The sequence below is a fragment of the Siphateles boraxobius genome, unplaced genomic scaffold (genome assembly GCF_051911475.1).
Source record: "Siphateles boraxobius isolate OS27281-9 unplaced genomic scaffold, OSU_SipBor_1 6, whole genome shotgun sequence".
Classification (NCBI taxonomy): Eukaryota; Metazoa; Chordata; class Actinopteri; order Cypriniformes; family Leuciscidae; genus Siphateles; species Siphateles boraxobius.
In genome coordinates, this window is record NW_027509186.1 from 11,664,147 (window position 1) to 11,681,214 (window position 17,068).

A 17,068-nucleotide genomic window follows, 5' to 3' on the forward strand; every position below is an offset into this window, starting at 1 on the left:
ATCTGTATATCACGATCTGTCAGAGGCTTTCAGCAGAACGAAGGCTTCAAGGCTTCCTCCTCACCGCGCCAATGATTGTGCCATTGATCTGGTGCCAGGGGCTGTTACTCCCAGGGGTCGCATCTTCCCGCTCTCTCAACCTGAGACCGAGGCCATGCGAAGATATATCGAGGAGGAATTGGTGAAAGGCTTCATTCGGCCTTCAACGTCCCCTGCATCGGCAGGTTTTTTCTTTGTTCAGAAGAAAGACGGCGGTCTCCGACCCTGCATTGATTATAGAGCTCTCAATGACTGCACGACCAAATTCCGCTACCCACTACCCTTAGTGCCTGCCGCCCTGGAGCTCCTTCGCAAAGCCAGAGTCTACACCAAACTGGATCTGCGGTGCGCCTACAACTTGACCCGCATTCGCGATGGAGACGAGTGGAAAACCGCCTTTTCCACCTGCACGGGGCACTATGAATATCTAGTTATGCCATTCGGCCTGGCGAACAGTCCAGCGGTCTTCCAGTCCTTTATCAACGAGGTATTTCGGGATATGCTCCATCGAACTGTCATCGTCTACATTGATGACATCCTGGTTTATTCAGACAACTTAAAAGACCACATTCTTCACGTCCGGGCAGTCCTCCAGAGACTCATTCAGCACCAACTTTACGCCAAGATTGAGAAGTGCGAATTCCACCAAACCTCTACCACCTTCCTAGGCTATGTCATCAGTCCTGAAGGCGTGGCTATGGATGAGGGTAAGGTCAAGGCCATTGTAGAGTGGCCGCAACCCACCACTCTGAAGGCGTTACAACGGTTCCTTGGGTTTGCGAACTTCTACCGACGCTTCATCAGGTACTTCAGCACGGTGGCTGGGCCTCTGACCTCGCTGGTGCGGAAGAACACAGTACGTCTCCCTTGGAATAAGGACGCAACCCACGCCTTCAACCAACTCAAACACCGATTCACTACGGCTCCCATCCTGCACCACCCAAATCCGGAGTTACCGTTTGTAGTTGAGGTGGACGCCTCCAACACGGGCTTGGGCGCCATCTTGTCCCAACGGCAAGGATCTCCCTCCAAGTTGCACCCCGTCGCCTACTACTCCAGGAAGCTCAATGCAGCAGAGCGGAACTATGACGTGGGTGATCGGGAACTGCTGGCTATGAAGGCCGCTTTCGAGGAGTGGCGGCACTGGCTGGAGGGGGCCTCACATCCCTTCACGGTATTTACGGATCACAAAAATCTAGAGTACCTCCGTACAGCCAAGAGGTTGAATCCCAGACAGGCCAGATGGTCTTTGTTCTTCAGTCGGTTTCAGTTTACGGTCACTTACCGTCCCGGGTCAAAGAATACTAAAGCAGATGCAATGTCTCGCCAGCACGACCCGGACCTGACCTTCCAGTCCCCTGAAACCATCCTGAACCCCGACCTTGTTCTCTGCCCAATCCAGTGGGATATCGAGACCGAGCTCAGCCAGGCCAACGCCCAGGAAGAAGTTCCGCCAGAATGTCCTCCAGATAAGGTTCACGTCCCCGAGACGTTCCGAAGACGAGTCATGGAACACGTACATGCTCTTCCCAGCTCTGGGCACCCAGGAATAACGGCAACCATCCAACTCCTTCAAAATCACTATTGGTGGTCCACGTTAGTCCACGATGCCACCCAGTTCGTCCAACAGTGCCAAAACTGTAACGCCCAGAAGGCGTCTCGACTACTGCCCGCCGGTCTACTTCAACCACTTCCAATTCCACAGCGCCCCTGGTCACATATCGCTGTTGACTTTGTCACCGACTTGCCCTCTTCCAACGGTTACACCACCATCCTCACTGTGGTAGACCGTTTCTCTAAGGCCTGCCGCCTAATCCCACTCACCAAACTTCCCACTGCCCTACAGACGGCCGAACACCTCTGCAACTCAGTGTTCCGGTTCTACGGGCTGCCCGACGATATCGTATCCGATAGGGGTCCCCAATTCACCTCTCGAGTCTGGGCAGCCTTCTTCCAAATGCTTCAGGTTAACGTAAGCCTTACGTCCGGGTACCATCCCCAGGCCAATGGACAAGTCGAGCGCCTCAACCAGGAGATCATTCGGTTCCTTCGATCCTACTGCCACCTTCATCAGGAGGATTGGAGTCGGTACTTAATGTGGGCTGAGTACGCCCAGAACTCACTTAGAAAACCTTCTACGGGACTGACTCCTTTCCAATGTGTCCTCGGATTCCAACCACCCCTGTTCCCATGGTCCGGCGAACTAACGAATGTCCCATCTGTGGAGGATTGGTTAAAACGCAGTGAGGAGACATGGAACCTTGCACACACTCACCTCCAACGGGCCATCAACCGCTGCAAGAGACAGGCCGACCGACACCGCCGACCCAACCCGGAGTATCGGCCTGGTCAATGGGTCTGGCTCTCCACTCGAGACCTCCGTCTTCGGCTCCCCTGCAAAAAGCTCAGCCCGAGATATGTGGGTCCTTTCAAGATCCTTCGGCAGATCACCCCAGTGTCATATCGGCTTGCCCTGCCTAATCACCTCCGCATTGCTCCTACCTTCCATGTCTCGCTACTCAAGCCAGCCACAGGGCCTATCGAGGGAGGAGAGGAGAGAGCCGCAGATTTGACTCCGCAATCCCTCTTGGTGGAGGGTGAAGAGACCTATCTAGTGCACGAGCTCTTAGACTCCAGGCGCCGGGGTGGCTGTCTACAGTATCTCGTTCAAAGATATTCTGGATCCCACGCTTACCCAAGAGTTCCACCTAAACCACCCAACAAGACCGGCCCCACGACCACGTGGTAGACCCCGTCGTCGCCAACATTCTCGCGCCGGGAGTCGCTCGCAGGGAGGGGGCTCTGTCACGACCGCTAGTTTCCCCGTTCACACACAAAGGTCGAGCTCTCCCGAATACTGACGGGTTCTGGAACTACAAATCCCACCATGCTTCACTCAGGCACTGATTACACCCTCACCTGTGGATAATGATCACGCTCACAGCTGCACCTCATCCCCAGCCTTATATATTCTCACGCTCACTGCTTGGTCACTGCGAAGTATTGTTTCACCATTGTGTTCAATTCCAAGCGCTTTCCCCGATTGTGATCCTGCCTGTGTGTTTGACCAACTGCCTGTTCTCTGGATCTTCTCCTGTCTGCCGCCTGCCCACTGACCCTACTGCCTGTTCTCTGGATCTTCTCCTGTCTGCTGCCTGCCCACTGACCCTACTGCCTGTTCTCTGGATCTCATCCTGTCTGCTGCCTGCCCAGATCTCCTGCCTGGTTTCCTTTATGCTACTGTCTGTTCTATTCCATTGACTCTCGCTGGTACTGGACCCTTGCCTGTTGACTCTGCTTTTCCTCAATAAACTGTTGCAAATGGATCTGACTGTATCTGATGACTCACAACAATTGACAAATGCGGAACAACTAGTTCATGCGTTCATGACATCAAGGCTAGATTATTGTAATGCTCTACTGGGTGGTTGCCCTGCACGCTTAATAAACAAACTACAGCTAGTCCAAAACGCAGCCGCTAGAGTTCTTACCAGAACCAGGAAGTACGACCATATTAGCCCGGTTCTGTCAACACTGCATTGGCTCCCTATTAAACATCGTATAAATTTTAAAATATTGCTGATTACTTACAAAGCACTAAATGGTTTAGCTCCCCAGTACTTGAGCGAGCTCTTAATGCATTATAGTCCTTCACGTCTATTGCGATCTCAAAACTCCGGCCAGTTGATAATACCTAGAATATATAAATCGACTGCTGGCGGTAGATCCTTGTCCTATTTAGCACCAAAACTTTGGAACAATCTTCCTAACATTGTCCGGGAAGCAGACACAGTCTATCAGTTCAAAGCTAGACTAAAAACACATCTCTTTGACCTAGCATTCACATAACACTCTATAGACTTCTATAATTCAATATTAGGCTGCTTAGATTAGGTCAGCCGGAACTGGGAACACTTCCCTCAAATCCTGATGTACTCGTTACATCATAAGAAGAATGGCATCTACGCTAATTTTAGTGTCTTTGTTTATCCCGAGGTTTTCCCGCAGCCTGCCGGATCCAGGCCGTTTCCAGATCTGACGAAGGACTTTCGCCTGGACCCGATGACAATGCAGTGCTGAAGTGCCAACTAGCCTCTCCCTATGGAGGATCCCTATACCACTCTACAGATAAAGCGTTGTGGAATTGTTCAGTTCGCGTACCTACCCAAAGTGATAAGATAAAATAAAAATTCTGCATCAAAATTTATAGACAAGTAGTTTGTTTAGGCATGGTGTGAAAGGAATTACAAACCTGCGCACATATATTCAAACGCACATAACTATAGAATCAATTCTTAATGCGCATGTGAAAGCCATCAGCGTCTATCACAGGTTCACGTTTAAAGTCTGTTTAGAGAGAACGGTGTCGTCTTAGCGGCCCCTAATTTAATAACAAACTATCATTTAGACGGAAGTGAATCAATCAAAACTAACTTTAGCTGGAAAAAAACATTTTTCAAGAGCCACTATAAAACCAAACCAATCTCTGTTACCTTAAATTATATCTTTATCTCTGTAAAGCTGCTTTGAAACAATCTACATTGTTAAAAGCGCTATATAAATGAGGATGACTTGACTTGACTTCAGTAGACACACCTGATGTGGTTCAGCACTAAGGAGAGAGGACAGACAAAACACATGAGCCTTAGACCAGAGGAAGTCAACAAATCACAAGATTCAGCTTCTGTCACGGTAGGAAGGATTGTTTGACTCGTGCTAATGTAAATCAAAGCACTCAACAGACAGTGAAACAATTTCCAATGCATATATTTTCACTTTCAGTTTTCACAAAAACAAACACAAGGTCCTATTTCATCTCTCAAAATGAAAGCATTTTCAAATTGCAGTGTTAAACTGAAATAAGTAATGTTAAAAGCATTTATAATGTATTGACGAATATAAACCTCAACCTCAACCAAAGTCTCAACCAACAGCACTGTTCTGCTTAAATATTTTGATGTTTCTGATGAGTTCACTGCATCTGCTGGTTTCAGTTTTTGTATTATTGTAACTATTTTCTCAATTTTAATTCAAACATTTTTTTTCTACTTTTCTTTGCTAAACATTTGATTGTTAGAGGTCTGATCTGATGACGGGAAAGCTGTTGGTTTTATGATGGTGACTTATGGCGTGAATGTTTTTACATGTTGAAATCAGAGCCGGCCCGAGCCTTTTGGGGGCCCTAAGCAGAATTTGATTTGGGGGCCCCCTCCCACTACGCGGAGTCACCTGTGCTTGACGATTATTGACACAAATATCACGCAATAATGATACATTATAAATTAATACAATGAGGTTATGTATTAATACAAAATAAATACTTAATAAAAAATAGATAGCCTACTTAAATAAAAAAGTTTTAACTTTTACTTTACTCTTTTACTAACTCTCTGAAACTTCTTGAAACAAACTCTCAGAACATATCAAATAAATTATTTGCTAAAATAATGACAAAACTGAGAAATCAGAAACCAAATAATAAGAGCAAGGGTTCAACAACGACAATTATTGTTGAAAAATGTAAAAATATTATTATGTCTCAACTGTCTCAATACAGTGTAACTGTCCTCAAAATCTTTTTATTGTTATTATTATTATTGTAACAGACTGTGCTGGATTGTACATGGCAGAATCCAACAAAGTCTGTTACTATAATACCGGTAATCATGTACTGGCGCTCGTTGTATATGTGTGTATGCAATGTATTTTTCCCCTCGGGGCTTGCCGTAGATAGGAATGGGTCAATTGCTGCACAAAACATACCGTAAATAATCATGCAAACATACTTTTATCTTGCTCTTTTTTTCTCCTCCACTGTCATTTTCTTCTTTCTATTTTCGGCATCAGAGGGATACGTCCTTTTTTGTGACATGGCTTAACATTACCGTTAAGCCAGTCGTGGCCAAGGGGCCCCAAGCAGCCGCTTAGTTTGCTTATGCCTCGGGCCGGCCCTGGTTGAAATCTCATAATTACGGTAATTTAAGCATGGCGTGAAAACACATTTAGTTCCTGTTTCCTTTGTTTCATTGCCTACCTTGTTAGTTTCTGTAGTTACCTTGATTAGTTTCCATAGTAACTAATCTAAAAAATGCTGGGTTGTTTCAACCTAAATTTATGTCAAATATGGACAAACCCAACCGTTGGGTTACATTTTTTAATCAATTTTTTTAACCCAACAGTTGGTTTCGTCCATATATGACCCAAATTTGGGTTAAAACAACCCTGCATTTTTTAGAGTGTGTCCCTTGTTTTCACCATGTTACTTTGTGTATTTAATCCCTGGTGTTTCTCATGGTCTTTGTTTGGTGTTGTTTATCTACTGTTTGTTAGCAGGGGGTATTCAAGAAAACAGGTTATGCAACTTACCTGGGTAAGTTTACTCAGAGTAAGAGAATAACCTCAACTTTAACTTTGAGGGTGTGCAAGTAACCATAGCAACTTTTTCTCTGAACATGACATGTTCCAAGGTTAGTTTACTTCAGAGGTATTCAGCGTGCCCTATTGACGAGGCTCCAGTGGGCATGACATATTTCGCACAATATTATATTATACAGTTATATCTATATTTGATTATAAAGCACTATTAGAACATAACGCAATGTTTATTTTACTCTTATTTCGTTTCTTCTCATCTCACACATCGTGGTGGTACACCTCACCTTGCAAGAAACGTGGAAGCAAAATAAACAAACAAAAGAAAAACATATACAGCCATATCATATTTACAAGCACAGACTTTTTTTATTACTAATTACCATCAAACAAATGCATTAATGCATTTTCTTCATGTGCTATCTTCATTGCTTCTCTATGAAGTGTCTGAATAAATGTCAGCCATTTGACCTACAGTACATGTGTCATGCTAAATGCTGCTTTTAATCTCGTCGTTTCTGTTTGTATACTATTTATGTCTTGTTTGTTCTGTGTGGAACACCAAAGCAAGAAATTTCCCGACATCCACAGAGAAATACAGCTAATTTTCCCAGTAAAGAGTAAAGTTAAGAAAGACAAATGTTGTCTTGACTCCAGGGGGTTAAGAGGGTCAGAAAGCAGCAGAGCCGGGGGTCATCGCTGTCCTGAGAAAACACGCAAAGAGTCAATGCGGAGGTGGACTGCAAACATGAGCTGAGGGGTCATCTGGCTTTATTCAGACGAAAGCAATATGGTGAGGAGTAAGAAAGTGTTAGACGAAGAACTTTTCGTGTGAGCAACACTAGATGATTAAGACAGTGCTGATAGTCAGTCAGAACTGAACTGAGAATGCCTTTGATAATTCATATGATCAATTTCTGAGCAAACAGAAAAAGATAGTTGTGAATGAATTATTGTCACAAAGCAACTTCAAATTACATTTTTGCAATTTACCAAATTTCATATTACTAAGAAAAAAAAATGTTTTTACTGCGTCATTTAAAAACATATATAGCCACTGAAGTTCCTGTCCTTTAGGGAAGTGACAGACATTGTTCTTCTTTAGAGCTTCAAGATAGAGAGCTACGGTAGGTCATGCTTTATTTTAAATCGTGTGAAACTTAAGTAAAAAAAAAAGAAAAATTTGTGTTACAAATCGAACTAATTAGATATTTTTAAAGTCAACTTCTGTATAGGTGTTTTCTTGCAGCTTTCAAACATGTTTATTTATATTTGTAACACTTTATTTTCCATTTGTTACCATTAGTTAACAACATTTAGTGAACATGAACAACATTAAACACTTCTACTTGTTTATTCTCAACATTTACTAATACCTTGTTTCAACCCATGTTTGGGTCAAATGTGGACAAACCCAAACGTTGGGTTTAAAATTTGAATAATTTAAACCAATGGTTCGGTTTGTCCATATCTGACCCAAAAATGGATTCTAACAACCTAGCATTTTTAGTGTATTGTTATAACATTAATAAATGCTGTAAAAATATATTGCTCATATTCATTTAACCCTTTAACTGTCACCGTCAGGTGGGACGGTTGCAATTATATATTTAAAACAATAATATCTTAGTAAAAAACCTAAAGTACTATTGACAAACTATATATAATCTGAAAGCTTACAATCTCTAGTTTTCATTTTTTTATTTTTTTTTTTATAAATTACAGAGGAACAGTAATTTATCAATGTGCAACATAAATGCAATGCATATTCCAACGCATTCTTGAATTACAACCATTTAAGTTTGGATATCGATTTTCATGTCTATGCGAAGAAAAAAACTTTTGTTCTCAACAAAGCGTTATTAGAGAAAGAATAAGACACTTTTTTGGTCTCACACCGCATGTAACAAATCTAATGAGCATCTACTGAAGTGACCTTAGAAAAATCTAAATAAATACAAAAAGTAATGAATTAAAAGTGAGCATAAATGATTCTCATGTGTCACAGTGGTGTGAAATAATTTGCCTATGTGCTGAGCTATGACCTTAATTGTGGTTAAGGGTTGTATGACAGGAAACTGAACTCAAATGTATTTATTTTTGAAACTGTCAAAGTATGAGCGATATACTGTAGATAAAGAAGAAATGAGTTATAAAAAGTTGTTTCTCTTTAAAGTATATTAAAAGAACTATTTGAAAATGAAGGAAACACATATGAAACACTTGTATTCTGTTTTTACTTCAAAAAAAATTGAACTTTTTAAGTTCGTCAATACTCAAATAATATTTGACAAATCAATTGGACAAACATAGTAAATTAAGTTTAGTGTACTAATGTACAACCCCATTTCCAGAAAAGTTGGGACGTTTTGTAAAATGCAATAAAATTCACAATCTGTGATTTGTTAATTCTCTTTAACCTTTTTTTTTTTAACTGAGAAAAGTAAAGAAAAGTTTTCCATTGTTTTCACTGAACAAAATATTTGTATTTTCTTAATATAAACACATTTTGATATTGATGGCTACAACACACTACACTAAGTTGGAACAGAGGCAAAATAAAAGTGAAAAGATTATGCATGTTAGATTATCCAACTCTTTTTAAACAGTCCACAATGAGCAGGTGAATTGGTAATAGTTGGGGGTATCATGTTTGGGTGTAAAAGAGCTTCTCAGTCTTTGTAAGCGAAGATGGTTCATGGCTCATCACTTTGTGCCCATTATCATGAGAGAGTTGTCAAAGATTGCAAAGAATTTATGTCTTTCACAATCTACCATGCATAACATTGTGAAAATATTCAGGGAATCCAGATAAACCTCAGTCTGTGTTGGGTAAGGCAGGTAACCTCCGTTGAATCTGCGTGACCTTTGAGCCCTCAGATGGCATTTCATGAGAAACCATCATGCTACTGTGTTAAATACAGACACATGTGCTCAGGAGTACTTTAGAAAACCGTTTTCACTTAACACGGTCTGATGCTGCATCAATAAATGCCAGTTGAATCTCTGTTACGCAAGGAGAAAGGTTTACATCAGTTCTATGTGGAGATGCCGGCGAGTTCTCTGGGCCTGAACTCATCTCAGATGGTATAGAAGACAGTGGGAATGTGTGCTGTGGTCAGATTAGTCCATGTTTCCGCTTGTTTATGGAAAAAAATGGACAGTTCTCAGACTCTCAGTCCCAAAGACGAAAGGGACCAACCAGTCTTTCTTCAGCGACAGGTGCAAAAGCAAACATCTGTCCCGGGATGGGGGTGCATCTGTGCAAACGGCATGGGTGACTTGCCTTTGTGTGAAGGTACCATTGACCATTGGAGGTCAATGGTATATTAGGATATATACAGAGACATAAACTGCCATCAAGATGACATCTTTCCTGGAAGCAAGACAATGCCAGGCCTCATTCTGCACATACTAAAACTGAGTGGTTTTTGGAGAATCAGGCAACGATGACCATAGACTTTTGAGTAGATGTTTTATATCAGGCGAGATTGAGCAAAGATTCCACTTGAAAAACTACAACAATTAGTATCCTCAATTCCCGAATGATTAAAAAGTGCAATTAAAAGGAAAAATGATGTGACACAGTGGTAAACATGCCGCTGTCCTAACTTTTTTAGAGTGTGTAGGATCCATCAAAATCAAAACTTGTTTAGGCCTATATTTACAAAATAAAATTAAGTTGGTCAGTGTAAACATTGGAAATATTTTCTTTTTACATTTGTCAGTTAAATAAAGATTCAAGAGAATGAACAAATCACAGATTCTTGATTGTATTGCATTTTATAAAATGTGGCAACTTTTCTGAAAATGGGGTTGTATTAGCGGTAACACTTTAGTTCGATAGTCCACTTTAGACATTCTACTAACTATAAGTAATTTTGCAACTATATGTCAACTAACTGTCATTAAAGTATTAGTAGATTGTCTGCTTAATATCTGCTAATACTTTATATTGATGCTCCGCCAACAAACATTATACTGACTGTATATATAACTTTGCAAGTACGTGACACCTCAGTCTCATTAGAGCATTAATAGACGGGTAGGGTTAGAGTTAAAATTAGTTGACATGTAGTTGCAAAGTTAATTATAGTCAGTAGAATAGCTGTTTGGGGACCATCAAAATAAATTGTTGGCAGATATTAAACAGACAGTCTATTAATACTCTGTTAGTTGACATGTACTTGCAAAGTTACCAAGAGAGTCTAAAAGTGCAATATTGAAAAAAGTGTTACCTATTTTTTAAAGCATTTATTAGTCTTTGTGAATGTTCATAAAAATTGAATTGTTCATTGTCTATATTTAAGTATACAGTACATCAGCAAAAGGTTAACAAATGCATCTTTGGATTTTTAAAAATAAATGTTGAAATTAACATTAACTTAGATTAATAAATGCTGTAGAAGTATTCTTTATTGCTAGTTCATGTTAACTAAAATAGAATACTGTTACATAGATTACTGTAAAATGATGTTAACAAATTACATTTTATTGTAAAGTGCTAGTGGTATTTTGGAAAATGTCCCCATTTTGTATAATAAAATTCAACCTCTCTTCCAGCAGAAAACGAACTGTCTCATGTCTGGGTCTCAATCCAGCTCGATCATGGACCAGAACACAACCAATTCAACTCAAGGATCTTGTGGCGTGTCTGAAATGCCAGCTCGTGCATTCTTTATATCTGTATACTCTCTGGTTTTTCTGGCAAGCCTGGCACTCAACAGCATTGCAATATATGTGTATTTTTGTAAATCTACAAGCCAGTCCAGCATCACAGTCTATCTCAAGAATCTGGTTATAGCAGACATGTTTGTCTGCCTGTGTTTGATATTACGCATTACCAAATACGCAAACACTTCAGTAGAAATACAGCGTATCTACTGTAACTTTGGTGCTCCAGCTTCCTATCTCAACATGTACTCCAGTATTCTCTTCATGGGCTACATCGCTGCAAACAGGTATGGATGTTCATTTATCCATCTATACTCCCATCCATCCATCTATACTTATAATTAATAAACACTAAAAACATATTTTAATTATATTAAAAGAACAAAATAAGATGTTCATAATTATAACATTTATATTTTATTAATTAAATATATTCATTGAAATAATAGTTATAAAATAAATAATAATAATTATTATTGTCATTGTATATATCACATTGAATTTGTAGTGATAATGTAATTGTATGTACATAATTAAAATGTATTTTAATGAATAATTTAAAATGTAATACAGTAGTGGCCAAAAGTATGTCTGGAGGGGAGGGGATATTTGTTTTTGTTTTTTTATCACCCTGTTCGGTTAAACGATCAAAATATGAGGGTACAATTGTATATTTTTTAAATACAATATATTTTTTTTTATAAAGATTTTTTATTTGACCAAATTATTTAGCAAAAAAAGGTGTTATTTTACTATGGAAATAAAAAATGCATAGAAAAACAAAAATCTCACAAGAAAAAGCATACTGTCACAGTCATCACCTAATGGTCATCGTCACTGTCATGTGTTAGTCCCCGGCTTGCACTACAGTTCCCAGTAGTGATGGGGACGAGACCGCCTATGCCGAGTCCGAGTCAAGACCGAGTCTTTAAAGGGTCGAGTCCGAGTCGAGACCGAGTCCGTTGGTTTTCAAATACAGTCAAAACCGAGTCTTTGCAGGGTCGAGTCCGAGGCAAGACCGAGTCCGTTGATTTTCATATACAGTCAAGACCGAGTCTTTGAAGAATCGAGTCCGTGTCGAGTTCGAGTCGAGTCTGAGTCGAGACCGAGTCTGTTGTTTTTCAAATACAGTCAAGACTGAGTCTTTGAGGAAGCAAGTCCGAGTCGAGATTTTGTCTCGACATGTCAGTTTTGATATTCCTGATTTAATATCACCCCAGTTAATAATCAACAGTTAGGCCTACAGACTAAGCTAGATTGGGAATTGTTTAGAGGAGCAGTCCTAACGTCTTAATATGGACTATGCTTCTACTATCATTAAAAAATCCCTACCACATGCATCATATTCTGCCTATTTTTCTAGAATGCTTCAACCGTGCTGCTCTGTCATCAACATGTTAAGCCCACCCTGACTTTTTTAATCATAGTTAGGACATGCAGAGCAAATTAAAATGTTCTAGTGGCATGTCTAAATTAGTAGGCTTAGCTACTTTATAACATTTTCCAATATTTCACAATTTTAAATATTTTGATAATACACTCGAATTCAGTATCTTTTAAAACTTTATTCCCCAATAACTAGTGATGGGGACGAGACTGCCTATGCAGAGTCCGACTCAAGACCGAGTCTTTGAAGGGTTGAGTACGAGTCGAGACCGAGTCTTTGAAGGGTGGAGTCCGAGTCGAGACCGAGTCTTTGAAGGGTTGAGTACGAGTCGAGACCGAGTCTTTGAAGGGTGGAGTCCGAGTCGAGACCGAGTCTTTGAAGGGTCGAGTCCGAGTCGAGACCGAGTCTTTGAAGGGTGGAGTCCCAGTCGAGACCGAGTCTTTGAAGGGTCGAGTCCGAGTTGAGACCGAGTCTTTGAAGGGTCGAGTCCGAGTCGAGACCGAGTCTTTGAAGGGTCGAGTCCGAGTCCAGACCGAGTCTTTGAAGGGTCGAGTCCGAGTCAAGACCGAGTCTATGAAGGGTCGAGTCCGAGTCGAGACCGAGTCTTTGAAGGGTCGAGTCCGAGTCCAGACCGAGTCTTTGAAGGGTCGCGTCCGAGTCAAGACCGAGTCTTTGAAGGGTCGAGTCCGAGTCAAGACCGAGTCTTTGAAGGAACAAGTCCGAGACAAGTCCGAGAAAGCAGAAATCGGTCTCGAGACCGGACTCGATTACTACATCACTAGTTCCCAGCATCCTCCTTGGCCCACACCTGCACCTCCTTCACCATTACCCGCACCTGCTAGCAATCATCATCACCAGTCACCATCTTCAGCTGTTGTCCTTTTTATTCCTCTGTGTTTTAAGTTCCTCTCATGTCAGTGTGCAGTGTCAATTATTGTCTGTGGTCAGTTCACATGTTTGTGCCTTGCACGCTGTTTCGTTTAGTTGGCCTTTGTAAGTTCTTGTTAAATAAAATCTTTCTCTAATAAGGTTCTCTCTATTTTTTTTTATTGCATGTTTTCATAATAAATTTTGTATGACAGCCTGGCAAAAATTATGTTGGCACTATTTGGCATGTTTCATTGCTTTATCACAAATAAAACAAAAAAGAAAACAATTGACTCCAAGCTCAACTAAGCAATATCCTTACAAAGTCTCACAAACACATTTTTTATAATATTTAATAAAGGTTGAATATGTCAATTTTCCTAGGCCAGACATCACTTTTGGCCACTATTGTAATTAAAAACAAATATTACACATTAAGCGAAGTCTAATAACAGTCCAAAATGTGATTATATTTTACTTATTTTAACGTCACAAACCCTGTTTCTGTATTCTTTGAATTCTTTGCTCCTTTGTTTCAGGTACATGAGGATTGTACGGCCACAGGAGACTCACGTGCTGCAAACAGTCCGCTCGTCCCGCTACATCTGCATAGTGACCTGGGCTGTCATGTTGTGCTTTAATTGTGTCTACATTGCTTTTTTTGCAAGTGCTAGGAAAGAAAACACTCCCCAAAGTGGTTTCAACTGTGAAAGTTTTCATAACAGCTTGCTCAAAAAGATCTACTTGGCCCTGCAGATCAGTTCCTTTTTAGTATTTTTGTCCGTGCTGGTATCCCTGATTCTGTTTTATTGGGGGAACGTACAGAGGCTTCGACAAGCTCAGCGCACGATGCCGCAAACTCCTGGGAACACAAAGCTCAGCAAGTCAAAACGCAACATGCGAGTACTGGTGGCGCTTTTCTGCGTGTGCTTTGTGCCCTATCATTTGGTGAGACTGCCATACGTGTTGATCAGTCCCCGGCTGCATGACTGTACAACAGCTCAGGTCTTCGACATCATAAAGGAGCTGACCGTCCTGCTTGCAGTGCTAAATGCCTCCTTGGATCCACTTATTTACTTTGTCTTTTGCAAAACCTTCAGGGCCCGGCTTAACCTTCAAAGATTTCAACAAAGAAACCAGTAAGTTAAGTTAAAGGTGAAATGTGTGATTTCTGCACCACTAGTGGCAGGAAACGAAACTGTAAAAATTCAAATCCAGCCAACATTTCATGGTGGGGCCAATGTAGGCAAGATATGGTCGTGAGATATGGTCCTTAAATGATGTTGTCCATGGATCCCATGTCAAATCTATCTGAATTAACCCTAGTATGGGCCTTAAATGGGGTTGTCCATGGATCCCATGTCAAAACTATCTGAATTAACCCCAGTATGGGCCTTAAATGGGTTTGTCCATGGTCTCATGTCAAAACTATCTGAATTAACCCCAGTATGGGCCTTAAATGGGTTACTCCATGAGTCCCATGTCGGCCCTTTCTGAATTAACCACAGTATGCACCTACATTGCACCTACATATAACCCCTACATTGGCCCAAGCATGAAATGTTGGCTGGGAACAGGTTCACTTCCCCTATATTTGATGTCATTGCTTTAATGATATCAGCATTTGAGCTGCACGAACTCCACAAGTTTGTGTCAAACCTGATCATCATGTTCTCCGGCATCTTTTGAGAATTTTCACATATTGTGCTTCAATGGAAGCAAGAACATCTGATGTCTGCACAAAGGAGTTCAGTTGATCAATTTATTTGTTTTTATTAGTGACGTAGCAGTAGTGCAGAAATATTTATTTTCATTAGGGATTTTTTTTATTCATCTTTGTTCAAAGGTTATGGTGTCGCAAACTTAACAAGGTCAACCCAAAATTGGTTCAGAGGCTGTATCTCGGCCAAAGTTTGATGAATCAACACTAGAATTGGTACGCTTTATCGGAAGCATGATCTGAGGGTCCATGCCAAAGATGGGATCAGCACCACCAACAGGTCATGATATATGAAAAATGGCTGTTTTGGCCAATAACTTTTAAACAGCTTGTCAAAATCATAAACGTGGTATTTTGGATTTCTTGTGTCATTTTGCCAGATTTTGCCGATTTTGCCAGGATTGGATGTTCCATTTGTCCGCCATTTTGAATTTTGTCATAATTTACAATATATTTTAAACTATTTGACATATCTTCACAAAATTTAGTACGGATCATCAACACCATGTCCTGAAGGTACATGAGAAGTTTGAACAGAACGCCAACTAGTATTCCAGAGATATACGTTTTTTTTTGCAAAAATGCTTACAACTTTTGAAAACATTGTTCAAATTCACACTTCTTTATGTCATTTTATTCCTTGGCTTATGCCGATTCCGACAATATCTACGACAATTTGTCATTTTCCAACAATGTGACTGTCCGCCATATTGGAGCAAATGAAAAAACAAATTATTTGGCCCAAAATGTGATCAGATGATCTTTGGACCAAGCCGCATAGACTTAACAGATTTTTGATATTCACTAACGTTCCCGAGATATTCGTCTTCAAATTCGACCTTGTCTGTATTTGTAGCCATATGCTAGTTAGCTTAGCATGCTAATTGGTTAGCATGCTAACCAGATGCCATTCTTTCTAATGTGGCTCTTCAGCTATCAGGCTAACCAAAAACTACATTAGCATTAAGTTAGCTTAGCATGCTAATCTCGTTAACATGCTTTTGTGTGCTTATTCTTACATTGAAGACTCTCCTCTGCTGCTTTGTAATTCAGTGTCCTCTGAGTGGCGTAAGCTGCTAAAGCACGTGCCACAAGCCCCAAACCATTCCGTTCATGGGTTCGAATCCTGGGTGGCACATGCCTAGACCACAAGAGGTACTGTGGCCTTAAGTGGTGGAAAAGGTGCTTCTGTTCCAGTCATGGTTTCTATGTGTGAATGAATTCAATAAATACAACACGCAGCAAATTTATATAAAAAAAAAATCATTTTGAGTTCATTTTTAATTTGGAGCCAATTGCTGCAGTTCTATCTTTAACAACTCAAGTCTCCATAAAATTATAACAAACCACTGTGTATGACTACCATGCTGTGTAAAAAAGGTTATAGCTTTGAAGGTTTTCTAATAATTCAATATCTAGCAACTGTTTAACAATGGGAATTTTGCAAAGTTGAATAAGTTTCAAAATTAAATCCAAATATGTCAAACATGGCCAAAAGGTGCTTGGCCCCGCAAATCACTGCTTGCAGTTATATTTTTAATTGTCTTTGTTTTATTTAGTTTGACACAAATATTAATATAAAATCTTAAATATATATATTAAATTTACAATTATAACATGATGTCCAGCCAAGGAAAATGGACATATTCGTCCTTTATTTAAATATTCTTAAAAATTAGCTTGGATTCAATTGTTATATTTGTGCTAAAGCAATGAAACCTGCCCAATTGTGCAGACATCATTGTTGGCCAGGCTGTCATATAACAAAATTATGAACACACGCAAAAACAAGAGAGAGACAGCAAACTAAATATTAATAACTGATTATATTGTAGTCAATGTATGCTTTTTTGCAGGGATATTTTTGTGTTCCTATGTTTTTTTTTATTGCATAAGAAAATAAAACCTGTAGCTGTAGTTTGCCTTTTTTTGGCAAATAATTTTGTCAGATAAATACTTTAACCGCGTTAGTATTTTGTTCATTCCTCATATTTAAAATATTTACAAAC

General features: G+C 40.2%; 1 protein-coding gene across 1 annotated transcript; it reads left to right on the plus strand.

Moving 5' to 3' along the window:
- Positions 1–10,988: 10,988 nt before the first annotated feature.
- LOC143715575 (P2Y purinoceptor 14-like) lies at positions 10,989–15,138 on the plus strand. The gene is made up of 2 exons (XM_077207370.1): positions 10,989–11,372; positions 13,879–15,138. The coding sequence occupies exons 1-2, from the start codon at positions 10,993–10,995 to the stop codon at positions 14,480–14,482; spliced, it is 984 nt and encodes a 327-aa protein (XP_077063485.1). The 5' UTR covers positions 10,989–10,992; the 3' UTR covers positions 14,483–15,138.
- The last annotated feature ends 1,930 nt before the right edge of the window (positions 15,139–17,068 follow it).